Source organism: Belonocnema kinseyi, chromosome 6, assembly GCF_010883055.1.
Source record: "Belonocnema kinseyi isolate 2016_QV_RU_SX_M_011 chromosome 6, B_treatae_v1, whole genome shotgun sequence".
Classification (NCBI taxonomy): Eukaryota; Metazoa; Arthropoda; class Insecta; order Hymenoptera; family Cynipidae; genus Belonocnema; species Belonocnema kinseyi.
Genome location: NC_046662.1, coordinates 137360280 through 137378889, shown reverse-complemented (window position 1 = coordinate 137378889; position 18610 = coordinate 137360280). Strand labels below are relative to the sequence as shown.

Here is an 18610-nt window from a genome sequence, read left to right as displayed (position 1 = left end):
AAGTAAGATAAGCGTATGCCTTATAAACGTTTCCAATTATTTTTTTGTGTACGTAAATTATTTAGTAATTTTTTAAGCTTCTTTATAAATCACAGAAACACCAAATTTTGTGTTGCATTATTCTCGCAATGACGGAATCGTTTATTACACACTGACACAAAACATACACAAAGATTTGATTGTCGTATATAAAGAAATATAAAGAATTTTCAAACCTGCATGTAAATTTTCGGACTCTATAGAGCAACTTATCTCCGTAATAATTTGCCCCGAAATTACATGTTCTGTATTCTCTCGAATGCTATCGTAACCAGCAAATAATGTTTCATTTGGCATTTTATTAAATATGTTTTGCTGAATTTTTGATGTCTTAAATGTATCAGTGGCTGTCAGTTCTGTGTCGACAGTTGTATTATGTGAGGGTTCTAAATTTTCTCCTTTAAATTTGTCAAGGCTATCAAGTCTTTCAGTTATTGCAATCTCCTTATACACATCATCAGGTATATCTGGTACGTTGTTATCTACATCTAAAAGATCAGCAACACTATGTTCAGGGGTCGGTGAAGGAGAATGCATCAATGTGGGACTAGGTGTTCTAGTATTCTGAAGTCGATCTAACATCTGACTTGATGTAGCATCCATCGCTCCTGTTACGGAAAGAATAAGATCTTGGGTGTTTCTTGGAGGTAGTGGAGGTACTGACTTTGGTGGTGGTGGTCGAGACGGTGAAGAAGTTTCGTTATGCGTAATTTTAACAGGCACTTCACAATCTTCAAGGGCTGAACTAAATATATCTGGAATTTGCATTTTCTCGCCATCAAAAATGTGTGTGGATGCTAGATCTATGCGGCTATGCATTACGTTCGGAAAAACTGTTTTATTTTCTTCTGAACATAATTCATCATGGGAAGTACCAGTTTCCATAGTAGAAGTTGCGAAAGGATTTGTTGAAGCCAAAGACTGTTGTGAAGATTGCTCTGCTGAGAAATTTAAAAACGGATTTTCGCCAACTGATGCTGATGTAGTTTGGGTATAATTCGGATCTTGAAGAAAAGGATTTGACGGTTGCTGAACCGTAACTATGTTCGCAAGAGCAGAATTTTCATCCATTAAGAAAGGATTTCCGACTTTGGAATCCATTTTCGTGTTTCAAACAGATATATACCGTAATACAACTTAAATGGTACAGTTTATTTATAAATTATGATTCTAATAATTTTAGTTCTGATTTTCCAAGTCCAACTGTATTAAAGCTACCATTAAATGGATCTATTTCTTCTGTTAAGAATGTCTTATCCTGCACAGGTGTTAATGTTTTATTACCAGGATCCTTTCCATCTAAACAGAGGAAGGCCTTGGATTCATCTCCTTCATGAATATGTGAATTAAGTTCGTTTGCTTTGATTTCGCAAGAAACTGGTACTTGTATGAGATTAATTGGAATTATATGAAATTGCACTTGATCTGGGACTTGACTGAGTTCGTTTTCTAAAATTTTTAGTTCAGCTTTACCTGGTAAAATGTTACTAGCGCTTGATGTGTCAAAAGGATCAGAATACAGTATCTCCACTTTATCGGTCAACTGATTCTGGACCCTGGGCGTTAAAGGTTCTATATCAACCTTAATTGCACTGTCAAGAATGCTCTCTGGTTTTTTTAATATTAGTTTATCTTTGTTTGTTTCCTTTCTCATATATTCTCTAGATGCCTGTTTTTTTTCCAGCGAATTTTGATTACTAATTACAGCAGCTTTTGGTTTAAATATTTCTGTTTTCAAAAGCTCAGATTCGATTAGTTTTAATTCAGTTTTGCTGGGTGTAACCTCAGAAACAAAACTTGTATCAAATGGATCAAGTACTTGATGGGGGTCACTTTTAAGAGCAGCACTCTCCTCCAAAGAAAGCTGGCGAAAATAAGGCGTTAGAGGCTTTGGGGATATTGCGTTTTCTTCTTTATTTGTTGCAAACAGGTCTGGTTGCTTTAATAGTTTAGGCAATTCAAAAGCAACCACCTTACATGGAGTTATTTTCAGAATATCTGGTTTAGAAGTCTTGCGAGTGTAAATGAAATCTTTAGGGTTTTCTTCAACTTGATTTATTTCCCTTTCCTTACCAGTGATTATTTGAAAATCCTGTACAAAACGTTGGATTTCAAGCGTCACCACATTTTTTGGCTTTTCATCGTTTCTTAAATCGAAGTACTTATCTTCGAGAGGTTCACAATTATCGAAACTACTTTCCAGTAGTTCTTGTTCTAAAAACTTAAGTTCTGTCTTGCCTGGTACGAATTCTTGCACGCTGGATGTATCAAATGGATCAACGTAAGTTATTTCCTCAGCAGGTAGTATAGGTTGATCAGCTAGACGACTCAAATCTATTGCTGAACTACCTAGAAAGTCTCTTTTTGATGAGCCTAACGAGATAATAGAAGTTGTAGTTCCTTCCTGTTTTAATAATCCAGTTTCATAATCCCTGTTAAGACCAGCAGGATCTGTCAAAGATATCGATACTGCTGTTATAGGAAGTTCCTCTAATTCCCTTTCAATGAATTTTAATTCTACTTTGCTAGGAAATATGTTATCAGCAAAAGTAGTATCAAATGGATCTTTCTCATTGGCAAATGTTGCTACTTCGAAACTAGCTTCCACAACTGCGTTTTGAAATTCAGTAGATAAAAGTTCTTTAGCACTGAATGGATCCTGAGTTTCCGCTACAATTATTTTCTCGTCAGATGGTGTATTTAAATTAAATTCACTGTCATCGAAATTTGGAATCTCTTGAAGAACTGTACTCTCCTTCAGAGTTTCAAATTCTGAAACATCTAATCGAATATCTGACCTTACTTTGCTTGTCTCGACAACTTGATCGACGAAAGAAGAAGCGACTGATGAAAATGATGCAAAGTTATTTATACCTTCTTTTATTTTAAAAAAGTCTGAGTCATCATCCAGAAGGGTTCTGTTTGTGTCTAATAGATTTGTGACATTACTTCCGATTCCACTAACATTCAGTATGATGTCATCATCAAGCAGAAGGTTTTGATTTTTTCTTTTCTCAGTCGTTTGAAGTTTACAAGTACTAACGTGATCGATTCTTCCAGCTAGAACTTCAACTGCATTTCCAAGACTGACTAGTTTTTTTCCTTTCCTATCCACAGTTTTCAGAACCCTTTCTGCACTAGATGTATCGAATGGATCATTATCCTGTTCCTCCTTAGTAGGACTATCCGGTATGTGTGCTAATTTAACATCTGTGCTCTGTAGTACATCAATGTAAGTTGTGTCAAAAATATCATCCTCTGAAGAATAATTCAATTCCTGATCATAATCTGAGACATTGACAAAACCGCCTTCATTCACAGCAAACTCTCTATCCGCTACTTCGTCTTTTTCATTTTCTGCAATTGAACTTCCAGCCTTATGAAAACCAAGCCAATTTTTGGAATGATGTTTATTTTGTCCTGCTGTATGTTTGGATGCAAATTGTTTCTCTTCAATAAGAACTTTCCGTTGAAAAAATGAAGTTGTCTTTATGCGATCAAGATCACCTTGAGATTTCTTAAGAATGGAGTCAACTCCGGCTGTTAAGGCTTCAAACTTCTTCCACTCGTCCGAAGTGCAAGAGCCAGTACCTGTTTCAGATTTTTCCTCTGATAATTTTAGCTGGGCCTCCGCCCGGTCACGTCTATAGCGTTCTAGCTCTTCCGGTTCAAACTCCTCTTCTTCTGTACCTTTCTTTCCCTTCTTCTGCTTTTTCTTCTTCTTGAGACCCTTGGCTAATTTGTGCATCCTCTAGTAGCTACCGTGGTTTGGTGGCTTCTGAAATAGAAAAAAAAATTATTTTTACATTATAATCAGATAAGTTATTAAATTTGTGTAAAATCTGACTCCCCCTTTCCCCAGTTTTTGTCGAATGTCCACGTTTTAAGACCCCCTGAATCCGAAAAACAGGTTTTTACAAAGCTGTCTGTCTGCCTTTATAGCTTTTCGCCTGTCTGTCTATATATGTACATCTGTCCGTGAACACCATAAATTTTGAAAAAATTAATCTATTACGCTGAAAAAAAGATTAATTGAAACAACTGCAAAATTGTTAGGACAACTAATTTAGTTAGTAAATAATGGTACTGTTATTTAGTTAGTTGTGAGGACTATTTTTGTTAGTTGGGGCACGAGTAGTTGCCGTTACTATCTGGTTAGGTAGGCTAACTACTTTGGTTTGTCACAACGACTGCCTGTAGGTAGTTGAAATTACTAATATAGTTAGTCATGTTTTCTATCTGTAGGTGTAACTGTTTTTTATTTGTTACAGAGACTAATTAAAATAGCTATGACTGCACTATCGAAACATGAATTGAAGAGATTCCAGTAGACAAGTGGGAATATTTTTTTAGAACACCTTATAGGGACACTAACATCAGTTCAGCTGAAAAGACATTTTAAAAAAATATTTACCTATGCCCACTAAGATCTTTCTAATTGCAGATGCACTTTGAAGGTTAGGATTTCCAGTAGCACTTTAAACTTTTTTGAGTTTACTATTTCTTATATATACCTTCGAATGTTTTAGAAAAAATCCCCGGAGCCTTAACTTTCCATACGTTTTATACTTCCATTATTTATATAAAAAAATAGCCATTATCCAACGAGACATCAAGTGAGCAGCGAGTTACGACGGCCATGACTAAACGTTCTTCCTCGTTTTATCATGGGTATGTTGGTACGTTTGTCGCATTCCCAATCGTACCAACCAAGGTAGCAAATAAAATAGTTACGCCACCTACTTTAATTTGTTAAAGAAATCAATTCGTTGTACAGATGACTACAAATGGGTTCCTAAACCGACTATTTGCTTAGTTGGTGTTACTAACTGAATAGTTGTAAGAATCAATGAATGCTTTACTAATAAACAGGTAGTAGCCCCAACTATTCATTTTTCTCGGTGTAGATTGGCCTTTTGGTACACTATTTTAGTGTCCACACGAACATGAACATTTTAAGTCATAATAACACACGATATTGAAAAAAGTCAAAAGAAGAAAAATGTTGCTTTTTGAATTTCTTACAAAATTATTATAACAACCTGTTCATTTTTCTTGAAAAATCGAAAATTAAAATTTTGACAGCATAAAAAATGGGAAATCCAAAAATTACATTTTTTCATTCAACAATTCCACAGTATTTTAGGATATAATTTAGAAGTTGAAAAACGGTAAGGCTGCTGTGTAGGCCGTATGTGTAGCACTTCGGCCATAAAAATAACAGTGGAAATAGGCAAATTCAGTTGATGAAAAAACATCAGAAATTGCAAGAAAATGTTTGATAACAATATTTTTGCAAAGAATGCGTATTTTTGTCAACGAGACAATGAAGCTACGTCTGTTTTAATACTTATGCATGTTATGGATTGCAATAATACACTGAAACAAATAGTTGGTTGGGACAATTAACAAAGTAGTAGGCCCAACTGTTTTAGTTTGTAATATATGCCGCTGCTATTAAAGTGGTTGAGGCTACCACTTTTATTCGCAAAATTGGTAGTAGTTGTCCTTACTACTTTATTTGTTCTCGCTACAACTTTCGATGGTATGTACTACTTTCAGGTAGTTTTCTTTACTAATTTAAATATTAAGCGTTATTACTTTAGTTATTAGGTCTTACTATTAAATTACTTATTTTACAAATAAATTATTTTATCTTACTACTTAAAGTAGTAATCCTGCATATTATATAATCTTATATAATATTACTATTCAATCTTATATTTTCTTACTATTCATATAATTATATTCATCCCGCTGGCAAGCTGAATTGCCACGATGATGTATTTATACAAATTAGGGTACCTTTTCACGGAGGCCTGTTGTGAAGTATTCGTTGAATTTATTTGACAAATTGAGTTCGCATTTATAGGTTATCAATAAATCAAATTTGCCATAAAACAACAAAGTAACTAGAAATAAATCCTATGAAAAATATTAATTCCACGATTATTTCAATACAGGCCTCCGTGAAAAAGTGTCCTAAGCGTAGGCCGAAGACGACGCCCTAAGGAACTATACGATGCTCTTCAATATTTTCCACGTGTTTACACATTATACGTAAAGCTTCAGATTAAAATGGCGATCATCGAAAACATGACGAAACATTTCGATGCGAATGTTGCTAGCACTGCTCAGAATTCAGTTCTGTAAATATCGCCAAGGGCCGAAACTTGTAACATTTAATACTTTTATTTCTTGGAAAATAAATTGCTGGTAAATGTAACTAATTTTTTGGTTGTGACTACAATTACTATCCTCACTAATATAACCTTCATGGGATGACTAACGGTTATTTGTTACCGTAGAAAACTAGTTAGTTACTGTTACCATCGAAGTGGTGGCCGTAGCTTATACCATCTCTACTAATAAGGAGCTTCTTGTTACAACTGATCATTTTTTCAGTGTTGCTGATATTACCGGCATGATTCTGTTCCATGCTAAAAAAAACGTAGTCCATGCCAGTATAAAAGTTGGAAGGTTTAAGATTGATACACTGAAAAAATGGTTATATCACTGTTCTTTGATGGCCAAGAGAAGCAACAATATATCGACTGCGGAAATTTATACACATGACTATATCTTTTGGAGAAAATAGACGACCAGTACCTTCTGGAACAGAGTGTTATGCCGCTTTATCGCCCAAAAAATGTAATAATTGAAACCATGGCACGGTGATGCTGAATAATTTTTTATGAAAAGTTCGATGATCCCAAAGTTACGAGTGGAAAGTTGTTGTTAATGGTGTCTATAATCCATTTTTCATGAACTTAAAATGATTCCCTGAGTCGATTTTTTTTATTCGTGAAAAATTCATTAAAATTGCTATGTATAATAACTTAAACGCTAAATAAGCTGGTTCAACCATATGCTACGAGCTTGAAAAAGTATATAAGCAAGTTAAAGTACTGGAAAATCATTATTGAAATAGTAATATGAATATTTTATGTGAATATATTTATATATTTATTTATATATTTATATTAGCAAATTTTAAAGTAAAGAAAACTTACAATTACATAATATTTAATGAAAATATAACAGAATTAAATAAAATAATATAATAATATAATAATTAAAATATAATATAAATTTTATGCATACTTCGGATGCGTCTTTTTCACTTTATACTGAATCTAAATTTTTTTAAATTTTGCATGTTCTGATTCCACAGCTTGCTCCGAGTAGATCCCCAGTCCTTTTCTGATTTTCTCACAAAAATCTTTAATATGAAAGAGCGGCATGAACTTTTGGAGTTACTTTAATCTCTAAATCTAAATAACTTTTTTTTAAACAGCGATCTTGTCAAGGTAATCTGCTTTTAAATCATTTGAAAAACAAGAATCTACAACCTCTTTGAATGCGTCAAAATATGTAACAAATTTCATACAAGAAAAATTACAGGTTTTTGTGAAAATTTCAAATAAAACCTGCACTTTGCTTAATAATGTTTTACACGAATTTCCATTAAATCCTGCACTTCTATATAAGATTTCTCGGCTGAAATTGTACTTTTTAGCCCACATTTCACAAATTTGTTCAAATTTTTTGTACATACTATTGAATAAAGTATTTACAACTTCGACCAACAAATGTAACTCGGGTGGTGCAATCAATTCAATCGGTTGCTTTTCTTCGTCTAATGAAATTATCGGTAAATTGCAATAGCTTTTAAAATTTTTACAATATTCTTTTTTAGCTCCTTTTGCTTTCTAAACTTTAAAATTTTTAATGCAACTCCCAATTGTTCCCAACACGCTTATAGCGTCTAAGAAATCTTTATGATCGGTACACCAAGTGCACGGGTACGAACAGCTGTGAGACATCAGACCAATCAATATATTAAATAATTTTAGATCCGCTAAAATTTTACCTTCGAAATCCTTGAGATTTAGTAAGTCTCATAAAAACTAATGAAGTATCATGATTTGCTTTGATAAATTGAGTTACACCTATCAAAAATAATTTATTTACACCAGAATCTTTGAAATTCTTGGCAACTAGGCCTTCATTATAACTCTGCTGTTTGTTTTTGCTTGGAAGCATTAACTTATTGTCCAACGATTGAATATATCATGTTATTTTTAAAAAAACCTCTACATGATTTAAGGCTTTTATTTTGTCTTTTAGATTAGGTTCCAATATTTTTCTTTTTTCGTTGTACTTCGAAGTGATTTAGCGATTCCTAAAGTTGTGTTAGTTGATAAACCAAAATTAGTAATAATTTTCAATAAATTTGCAGCAGATATCACCCGTTGTTCAGCTTCTTTTTTCTTCCGTAAAACACTAACAACCATTGGTCTACATTGTTCTCTTGATAACAATATCGAATTATTATTTTGACGCGCTTGATCCGTAGATTTTTCTGTAATTACATTACATACCAAGTGTTCTTTCACTTTCTGATCTAAAGATGAATTCAAGTTTTACATTAATTCCTTTTTTATACAATTATGATGTTTACCTTTTGCCATAATTGAACAACATTGCCCATATTTGTTATTTGCAGATTTTTTTCTTTGATTTTTCTGATTGATTGTAGCATAGTCTCTTGAAAAGTTATATTTACTTTGATCTTTCACTATAATAAATAATTCACAAGAACATGGCTTTCCGAAACTTGATCGAGTATTATTAGCTAGCTTAAAATTAGAATAATTAGCAGGCGACTGCTTTTGATTTGAGGTACTGGTTTCATTTTTTATTCACTAACTAAAAGTACGAAACATAATTTCATTTTGATGCTCACACTTCGTTGTTACGATACAAACTGGAATATTATAAATAACGATATATACAACTCAAAATATTGGACTACAGAATGATATTGAAATATTTTGAAAGACTGTTCACCTTCTGTGTTATTAAATAGAAGAATACATATAGTTAAGCGTAGGCAAGTAAATATACATACCATTGCAGTCATTTGATGTAAACAATGAAACATGCATTTAGTTTTATGAAAATAAAAACGTATAGCGCATTGGAAGATCATTTTGTTAATTATTTAACTATTTAAAGATTATTATTAACGATTAATAAAGTAAAGAATTACATTATCGATAAGTAGTAAAGAAGAATAAGCATTAACATTACCGTTTAAGTAATAATTTTCAAGTACTTTAACTTGCTTAAATACCTTTTCAAGCTCGTATCATATAGCCGTAACAGTTTATTTAGCTTTGAAGTTCGTATACATAGCAATTTTAATGAATTTTTCACGAATAAAAAAACAGTTCAGGAGATCACTTTAAGCTCATGAAAAATTGATTATAGGCACCATTTACAACAACTTCTCAATCGTAACTTTGGGGTCTTTGAACTTTTCATATAAAATTATTCAGCCCCTCCGTGATCGATCAAGGTGTTTGTTGTAATGTGAAACCACTATCTATGAAAAGTGTAAAATCTTACAGAAAAATTATGTAAGTTTAAAGAATAAAGCCATAAAAAACTTGTTATTTACTAATATAATGCAATTTGGAAGTCTCTTTCTTAAAATGATTATTTTTTACCATCAAAATGTGTGTGAAGAAGTGTGGACCAGGCACGAAATTGGCAAAACGACTTACGCTATATGATCCTGGAATCAATCGTCTTTATTGATAGAGAATTAGCTGAAGAAGGTTAGAAACGTGTAATTTCTAGTAAGTCAGATATAGGTGAAAAGGGACGTGCTTGGGAAATAACTAATGCAATGAAAATTCAATCAAAATTTCGTATGGGTCTTAAAAATGAAAGGTCTACTACCACACTCAAAATAATAGTTACATCAGCTAAAAAAGCAATAATATCTTGCATTTTAATAGTTCCAAAGAAATTGGGTGGTTTTCAACCTTTTCTTATTCTTATCTTTGTTGGTCTAAGTGCTACTGGAGCGCTAGCTTGTGGTGCTCCTGTAATAGGTAAAGCTGTTCACGATTCAAATGCTGCAAAACGACAGACTGAAGAAATCAAAGGTCATAATGAAGAAAGGATACCATTTCTCTGAAGAAAGTTCTTTATTTGAAAATATACAAGGGAGGACTGACTTCATCTAGAACCGTATACTCAAAGAGCAGGATTTAAGTGAATATAAGAAAAATTGCAGTGATATTACCTGATCGAGCATTAACCGATGCTGTTTTACTTAAATTCGTAAAATCTTTGAAAATTAAAAATTTTCGAAGTGTTTTTATGCGAAATGGAATACTGGAGGGTTGGCCACAAAAAATGAAAGTGCTATTATTAACCTTGATGACTAATGATTTCAAGCAAGACAAACGTAAGCCGTTATCATGGATGATTTATTGACGCTAACATTATCAAGAACTTCTTCGATTCGATGAAGTCAGTATTTTTCTCTAATTGAACTGTTTCCACACAAAAAATACGCTCTTGGTCTTGTTGAATTTATAACCTTCAACTCCATGCTCAATGTATACATTAGTCAAAATAAATTTTACGTGGGTAAAGAAATGATTGAAATACCCCGAGCAAACATAATTCTTCTTGGCTAAGTCTCCATCTGAGACATAACCAATATCTAACCAGGGCGGTTTTTTAAGCCTCACCCCTGGCCGCGAGCAAGACTTTATTTTTGGTCTTAAGACAGTTTTAATCTTTTCAGGGAAAATTGTATAAGCCTGTAGTTCTTGAGACTCACAGGTTTTGAGTTTTGCATGAGCAAATTATTGATTACAAAATTACAAGTTCTATTAATTGTAAAAATGTAATCCTTAGCAGATGTCAAATGTTCAGTTCCAGCCTAGCTAGAGGCCTTCCATAAACCACGTGCGTTACGTAACGAGTTTGAGCCACGTGGTTTTATATTCAGCTGTGAAAAAATAATAAAACGCATAGCTTACTCCTTTTTTGAAATAGCACGCGGAGTCCTGAATTTGATGCCTACGAACCGAACCGAGTTGAGTCGAGTGTTTCTTTCCCAGGTCTTATTGTTTATTTATATTAATTAACGAGTCAAGGCGAGACAATTCTGGCCACGTCCGCGTGCGTGGTTGCTCTCATTCATAATTTTATGTTTTATTTTCGTTTTACAAAAATAGAAAAAAACCACGTAGCGCCCTAGGAGGGACCAACGATAATGTCACGTTGGATCACATGGGGCGAGGGGGTCACAAAGTGGTAAAAATTTGGCTAGTGGTTGATGGAAGCCCCCCTACCTGATTCCTGGAAATAACAGGCCCTGCCGGTGATGTCCATTAGGGTGGTCCAAAAAACCGACTTTCGAATAGAGGGCATGCCACCCCCCCCCCCATTTTTTGAGGTTATCGGAAAAAAAATTCCCTCCAAGTATGCGGCAAATCGGTTAATGTTAGGACGTGCCGCAAAGGCCCTGAAAATCCCATAAGATTAACATGGGGACATTTTGATTTTTGGAAAATGGGATTCAGGTTTCTGCATTTAAACTTAACATGCGGCAGATATAAGGAATTTGTTGGGTACTCTCTAATTAATCATTTCCATTAAAGTACTTAAAATTTGTATGCCCCCCCCCCCTCGTGGAGCCCCAAAAATGCCCCAAAAAATTGAAATTGACATTTTGGCCCAAAATTGACACATAAATGCTCTGTTTTTTCCTTTTTTGCCACATATTATTTTTGTTTGTCAAGTGGAATGGTTTTAAGTATTTTTCAACTAATTAACAATTGTTTAGACAATTTATTTTTGTTCAAATAATTTTTTTTGCACTCGCTCATTGAAAGGTAGATTTTTTATGTTTGATTTAACAATTGGCCATTTTAAGAAATAATAATCTTTGTTAGCTTTGTTAGCTTTGCTGCTTATTATTAAATATCTGCGTCACTTAGATACTAGTACCTCATTTTGTAATAAATTCTAATCTATTTAAATAAATTTTGTTTGTTCAAGCAATTTTTTCGAAAATGAATGATTAAAATTTCTTTTTTCTGCAACTATTCTGGTAATTTATCATTGTAAAGAGAAAAATTTTTTGGTCTAAACTTTTATCATATTGTTCAATAAATTTATTAAATATTAATGTAAGATTTTATTAGAAATTGTGATGAAAAAATCTGATTTTTTCCAATCGAATCAAGTGTATCGCTTATTGTTGAATATTTAAATGTCAAACAAATGCTTTAAACAACTAATATTTGTTCATAAAATGTTTTACATTGATCAGGAAAAGTTGATTTTTTTAGTAAGACTTCATTCTACAAAAGTTACATTCAATTTTGTCGTTCTGAAATTATTTTTATAATTTGTTCCTTTAAATCACCCTCGTAGAAACAATCGTCTATCCTCTGAAAGCTCAAAGTAAGTTTTTGTTTTGTTTATGTTAATCTAGAGTTTTATACCTTTTTTTAAGAAAAAGTTACAATTAAATAATAATTAATGGTTTACACAAATACTAAATGCTTGAAACAAAGATCATTATTCCTAAAAATGTCCAATTGTCAAATCAACTATAAAGATCTGCCTTTCAATGAGTGAGTGAAAAAAAAATTTATTTAAAAGAAAAGAAAATTGTTTAAACAATTGTTAATTAGTTGAAAAATACTTGAAAACATTCCACTTGACAAAAAAAATCATTTCTGGCAAAAAAGGGAAAAACAGAGAATTTATGTGTCAATTTTGGACAAAACATGTCAATTTCAGTTTTTTAGGGCATTTTTGGGGCTCCACAAGGGGGGGGGGGAATACAAATTATAAGTAATTCAATGGAAATGAATAATTAGAGAGTACCCAACAAATTCCTAATATCTCCCGCAAGTTCAGTTCAAATCTAGAAACCTGAATCCCATTTTTCCGAAAATAAAAATTTCGCCATGTTAATCTTATGGGATTTTTAGGGCCTTTGCGACAAGTCTTAATATTAACCGATTTAGCTCAACCTTAGAGAGAATTTTTGTTTCCGACAACCGCACAAAATCGGGGGGTTGCATGTCCTCTAGTCCAAAAAAAATTCAACAGGTATGATTTTGGACCATCCTAGTGTCCATAGTTTTCAGAGGTCAAAGTGTAATGGATATAAAAATTGACAAACGAAAACTTTTTTAATTTTGACACTGGAAAATATTAAAGCCCTGTATTAAAAATATAACTTTCCTCAAAAAAATGCTGCATATTTCTCAAGACTAAATTTCGCATCTTAAGACAAGTCCATCCCGACTTGTCTTCAAAAACCGTCGTAAATATTAATCAGAAACTCAAGACTTACGTTTCCGACTGATTTAAGTCCCGATGACACGAGAATAGCAAAAATTTGCTTTTTTGACAAGGTCTGTTTTTCTACATTTCTGTGAAAGTTTCCGTGCATTTTGATTCCCGTGAATGTACCCTTTTTATTATTACTGAAAATATTAACCGATTTTCATTAATCTTTTTTTATTTTCTTCAAATTATATGAATAACCTAGTGGTTCTTACTAAAATTAAATTAAGCCCTAATATTAGATTTTGTAACTGGTCTGAATCCGATAACAATGAAAGGGTCATTCGTTTCAGGAACTTCGACGCGTTCCAGGGTCAAAATCAGCGGGGGACATTTCTCTAGTGTCGGGCTGGGGTTAGTGCAGGGACGTTTCCCCTTCGAGGCTTCTTTCCCTCTCCAGTCAACCTTTTACGTCTACTACACAAATTTATTTTCTTGGTGCTGGCGTGTTAAAAAATTGTTGGGAGATACATATTGCCATTTACATACCTTTTATTAAAATATTATAATCAAGTGAAATAAATAAAGAAATTAATAACACATTTCCATACCACTTCTATAATATTTATTTCCAAAATATAAATGATTTGCTAGGAATTTCTATAAAAACAGCGTTCAAATTTGCATGATAAGCCTCACAGCCTTGTGTTCTTCGCATTATTGTTGGAGGAAATTTAGCCCAAATTTCAGTTCGAAATTTCGAACCACTCTTAAAATAATTTTCAGAGATATAATCACGAAACTCTTGAACTCTACCGTCTAATGGTTGGATAGCATTGGGATCTTCATGAAAACATTTAATAAAATCAGAAGGATTTCCCAAAGCAAGACCTTAAAAGTTTGTCAAGAAAGGACCTATTTTTAATCTTTTGTCTTTTTATTTGTTTCTAGATCCGAGCTCTTGCATCTATTTCAACCGACCTTGACCTAAATGAAATCTACAGGCATTGATAATAATGGAATTATTAATAACTGAACGTATAGCCGTATGGATACCAATTTCAAAGTATACATACATTATGTTTGTCCATAAAGGCAAATGTAATGTTTTACATTCTGAAGCTAAGTCAGTGAAAGCAGTGCAAGAGGTATACTAAGAATTGCTATTCATATTTTATTTCGTTTTCAAAAAATTGAGATTTTGAACCGTTAGAAATTATATTTCTCTCATTTTATAAAAATAAAAACGATTTTTTTCAATTTGAAGCTCAGGAAGTTGAATTATCTCATAAACATCTTCTTTACCTAGTAAATGAACAAAGAAGAGACGTTTTTTAAAATATTGATTAAAATTTATTTAAACCTAATGCTATTTTAGCTTATTTTTACTGATTTTTAAATATATTTTTGGAAAAATGGATTGAACTAAATAAGATAAACATCTAGTAAACTGATAATTTTATATATTTTAGGAAAGAAAACAATTTTAAACTATAAGCTGCTATTCATATTTTGCATTATGGTCGAGAAAAATCATATTTTTAATGATTAAAAATGAAAAAAGCTTTTTTCTCGCAAACGCGTAATACGATTTTTTTATTCCTTACCTCAAGGTAATTGAGTGGCCTCCCAAAACACGGTTAAAGGCGAAATTGAGTATGCAAGTACTTTTAGGTTTAACTTAATCGGGTTTCTCATGGAAATAATGTATTTTAATATTTAATAAGAAAATCTTAGATTATCTAATCCCGAAAATTTTCCATGCTCCCAATTGGACAAGCCCGCCATGCGGAAAGTAATAATGAACATGATATCAATGAAAAAGAGAGAATTATTCATTAATTGAAACAAGGTATACCTGAAATCAATGTGAAATAAAACTAGGAAAATTTGTGCGGAAAAGCGGTTTTTAGTTCCTGGATTTACCGCCAGTCGTCACTACTGATCTTTTCTTGTTACATAGAACGGCAGCTAGGTACATATAATTAATTGTATTTATTTAATAATTAATAATCTTGTACTAAATAATTAAATATTCATGTAAGCTAGACTTATCGATCCTACTATTGTGTGAGTCATCGAAACCTAACTATTTTACAAATAGCTTATTTCCTCGCTTTTCCAGTACTTTTTTAACCAGATAAATGTCTGGATGTCTAACTTTGCCTAGAACATGCTCATAAAAACTACCTGCAATAGCTTTATCCCAAAAATCTTTAAGTATGTACGTCAGTGGTTTAGTATTCTTAACATGGCTTACGGTAAATATTTCAGTTTTCCAATTCGGTGCGCAGCCTTTCTCAAACACATGCTTAAATTTACTTATGCGCACTTTATCTCCAACTTTAAATTTCGCTTTCTCAACTGCATGTTTTAGACTGTAATTTTTGTATACATCAAACAACCATTTTTTCTCATTTTCTTAAGTAACATCTTTTCGTTTCATTCAAATAGTCTGATGCCTAGTATCGTTGTAAGATTAAACTAAATCTTTCAAAATATCTATCCATTTTTAATTCCCCTGTAAGCTAAATTGCATCCACATTTTATTCTTTAAAGTAGGATTAAATCGCTCGCAAATAGATGCTTTAAAATTACTAAATGTCGATTAGAAATTTATCTTGTGTCGCTTCAAAAGATTTTTAAATTGCGAATTGTAAAATTCTTTTCCTCCATCAACATGTAAATTTTTCGGTATGCGTCCCTCATCAAGTAAATGTTCCATGACTGCGGCTACATCTTCACCCTTATTGGATTTAGCTGGAATAGCCCAAGTAAATTTGGAAAATATATCAATTACAGTTAAGATATACTTGTATCCTTCACTTTTTTTGTAAAAGGTTGCATTTCAAATAGATCCGCTTGCCAAGTCTCATCAATGCTACGTATATAAAAGTGTCGACGTTAGTAGTTTCTTCTAGCTGGCCCATATAGCTCCTTCACTAGTCGCAGTTTTTCGTTATTCATTTTTAAATGTGTTCAGCTTGGCATCCAACTGAGAAATGATCTCTGAATTGCTATCCACCAGTTCTTGAGTTGAATCCACATCAACTTTTAAAATATGTAAACTTTTATATTTGGAAGGTTCTAGAGTTTCAATCATCATGTTATTGTTAACAACTTCGGTTCGCAAGGAAGCTATGATATCATGCAAAGTCTGAATTTCTTGCTGTAACACATGTTGCATTACGTTTAAATTTACTGCATCATCTCAATATTTTGGATTAGTTACGTTGCACAGCTTTTTCTTTCCGCTGTCATAGTGCCCATCGGTGGTAAATTTTAATCCAACTCCTGGTGGCCCTGGACTTGCAATCTTAGCTCGCTTAATATGACGTCCTAACACATCGATACTCATTTTGCAAATGACTAAAATATTTAAAAAGCACTGAATTATAAATAATTCCAACCTCTCGTAATTCTTCAACAATTGACATAATTTCATTTGTGTGACTTGGATTTCCCGCTGCTTGAGATGCTAACAGAAAACGCAATCTATCAACTAATTCGTTTGGATCATCCCAATAAATTTACTCTAGTTTATTTCTCTGTACCGAACAGATATTTTGGAATTAAACCTTTGCCTATTGAAGAACGTTTTTCAATTTGTTTATTTTTAGTTTTCAAACGCAAAAGGAGAATTAGTTTTTTTAATAAAATTTGAATATTTGAAAGATTTATTATCATGAAAATCTCCATCAACCCTATAATGTTTTCGATTCAAATTGGTTGAAATTGCAATATTTTTATAATTTTCAAGGTCTTCTTTATTTATAATAGTATTATTTGGTATCTTTCGAAACAAAAGTTCAAGCAAACCCACAGTCTTTGGATAGCTTACAAAGCCTATATTAATAAGATTTTTATTGAAACTTATCGAAGAATCTCCAATCATTAGTCTGTCTTTCGATAATTTTCGTACAACATAAATATTATCTATCTCTCTCCTTCTCTCTCCCAACTTCTAAGGATAATCTATAGATATATCATTTGATGAAAAGGGAACACGTGTTTCTAAATCCTCTGAAGCCTCAGAATCATATGCTAAAAATAATGAAGTTTTATCATCATCTTGATCATTTTGCTCTTTACCTTCATTTTGAAACTCTTGCTGAAATTCTTCTTCAGATTCACTCTTCATTTCATTTTTCATTTGATTCTTGACTTCATTTCCATTTTAACAGTTTTAAAACCATTAATTATTTTCTCAAGTGGTGTAATGATGGGCTTAAAGGTATCATTTAATGTCTGATCAACTGTTTCGTTACTCTATGCAGTCATTGCATACATATTTATTGATTTTCCAGATTAAAAAAACAGTCAAAACCTTTTCCATATCTACTTTGATTCAGATTTGTATCCTTATCAGTTACAACAAATCCATTCTCATCACCATACCAGCAAGCTAAACACACATTTTTAAATTGTGAATAAGACATGTCACTGTTCACATGATTATCATGTATATGCTTCAGATTCATCTCATCTTGTTCAAACAATGCAAGCAAATTAATATTATCACATATAAGATGTTTCGGAATACGAGCATATGTCTGACTCAAATAGAAACAGTCAACGTCCTTGTGCCTACCCATTGAAAAAAATGGTTTTATATTGTAGCGTTTGCTGCTACCGGAATTGCGGGGGTGTAGGAGTAGCAAATGACTGTAGTCGTGATTGGTTGAAGAGTTATTTATTATGTTGAATATAATGCTTACAACCGTGCTCGCAGGCTAGCGCGGATAGACTGACTCGTCGTCGCTTTGCGGCGCCGCGCTCGGGCGAGATTTTCCTATTGTCTCCGATAGACGCGGCAACGAGGCGCTATACTCTAGATGTGACAACGTCGCGCTAATGCGTACATCGTAACGCTATACATACATCACACTCCTCTCCGATTTACAAAGTTATCGCACTCATGCCTTACGATTAGCGATTCTAGCCGAACGGCGCGTTGGCTTCACAATCTGGTCAGTGTGCCGCTTTAATATGGCACCTGATTTTAGCTGTACTTCGAATGTTGATGGAGACAAAGCCTTTGCAATTTCTGCCTCGACGCGTTTGCCGCCGGTGTTCGCGTGGTTGTCGACCCAGACTGCATCGCCGGGCTCTAGTACAACATTCCGCGAGTGCGGGCGGGCGTCGACTTGAGCTTGCTGTTTTGTTTGGACTTTGTCCGCTAACCTCGGCCTTAGTCTGTCGAAACGCGTGCGCAGCTCCCGTTTATAGAAAAGGCAAGCGGGTGATTTTCCCGTCGTGCAATGTGCCGAGCTACGGTAATCGAATAGGAAGATGTTTATTGCCTCTTTTACACTCTTTCCCCCTTCGACAATTTTCGCGACTTTGTTTTTTTACGTGCCTACGAAGTTCTCCGCGGCCCCATTACTCGGCGGGTGGTATGGGGGTGAGAAGCTTTGTTTGACCCCTTGCTTTTCGAGAAATTCTTTAAAATCCG

General features: G+C 33.3%; 2 protein-coding genes across 3 annotated transcripts in view; both read right to left on the bottom strand.

Moving 5' to 3' along the window:
- Positions 1-1161, bottom strand: part of LOC117175622 (protein stoned-B) — a 320808-nt gene extending 319647 nt beyond the window's left edge. Inside the window, exon 1 of the mRNA XM_033365331.1 lies at positions 216-1161. Within this exon, the coding sequence (XP_033221222.1) occupies positions 216-1140 (925 nt within the window). The 5' untranslated portion in view covers positions 1141-1161. The remainder of the gene's footprint in view (positions 1-215) is intronic.
- An 18-nt stretch (positions 1162-1179) lies between these two features.
- LOC117175699 (protein stoned-A) overlaps positions 1180-18610 on the bottom strand; it is a 78043-nt gene continuing 60612 nt past the window's right edge. Inside the window, exon 2 of one of the 2 annotated variants that reach the window (XM_033365445.1) lies at positions 1180-3817. In XM_033365445.1, the coding sequence (XP_033221336.1) occupies positions 1202-3787 (2586 nt within the window). In that variant the 5' untranslated portion in view covers positions 3788-3817 and the 3' untranslated portion in view covers positions 1180-1201. The remainder of the gene's footprint in view (positions 3818-18610) is intronic. The other variant, XM_033365446.1, reaches the window with a different exon arrangement.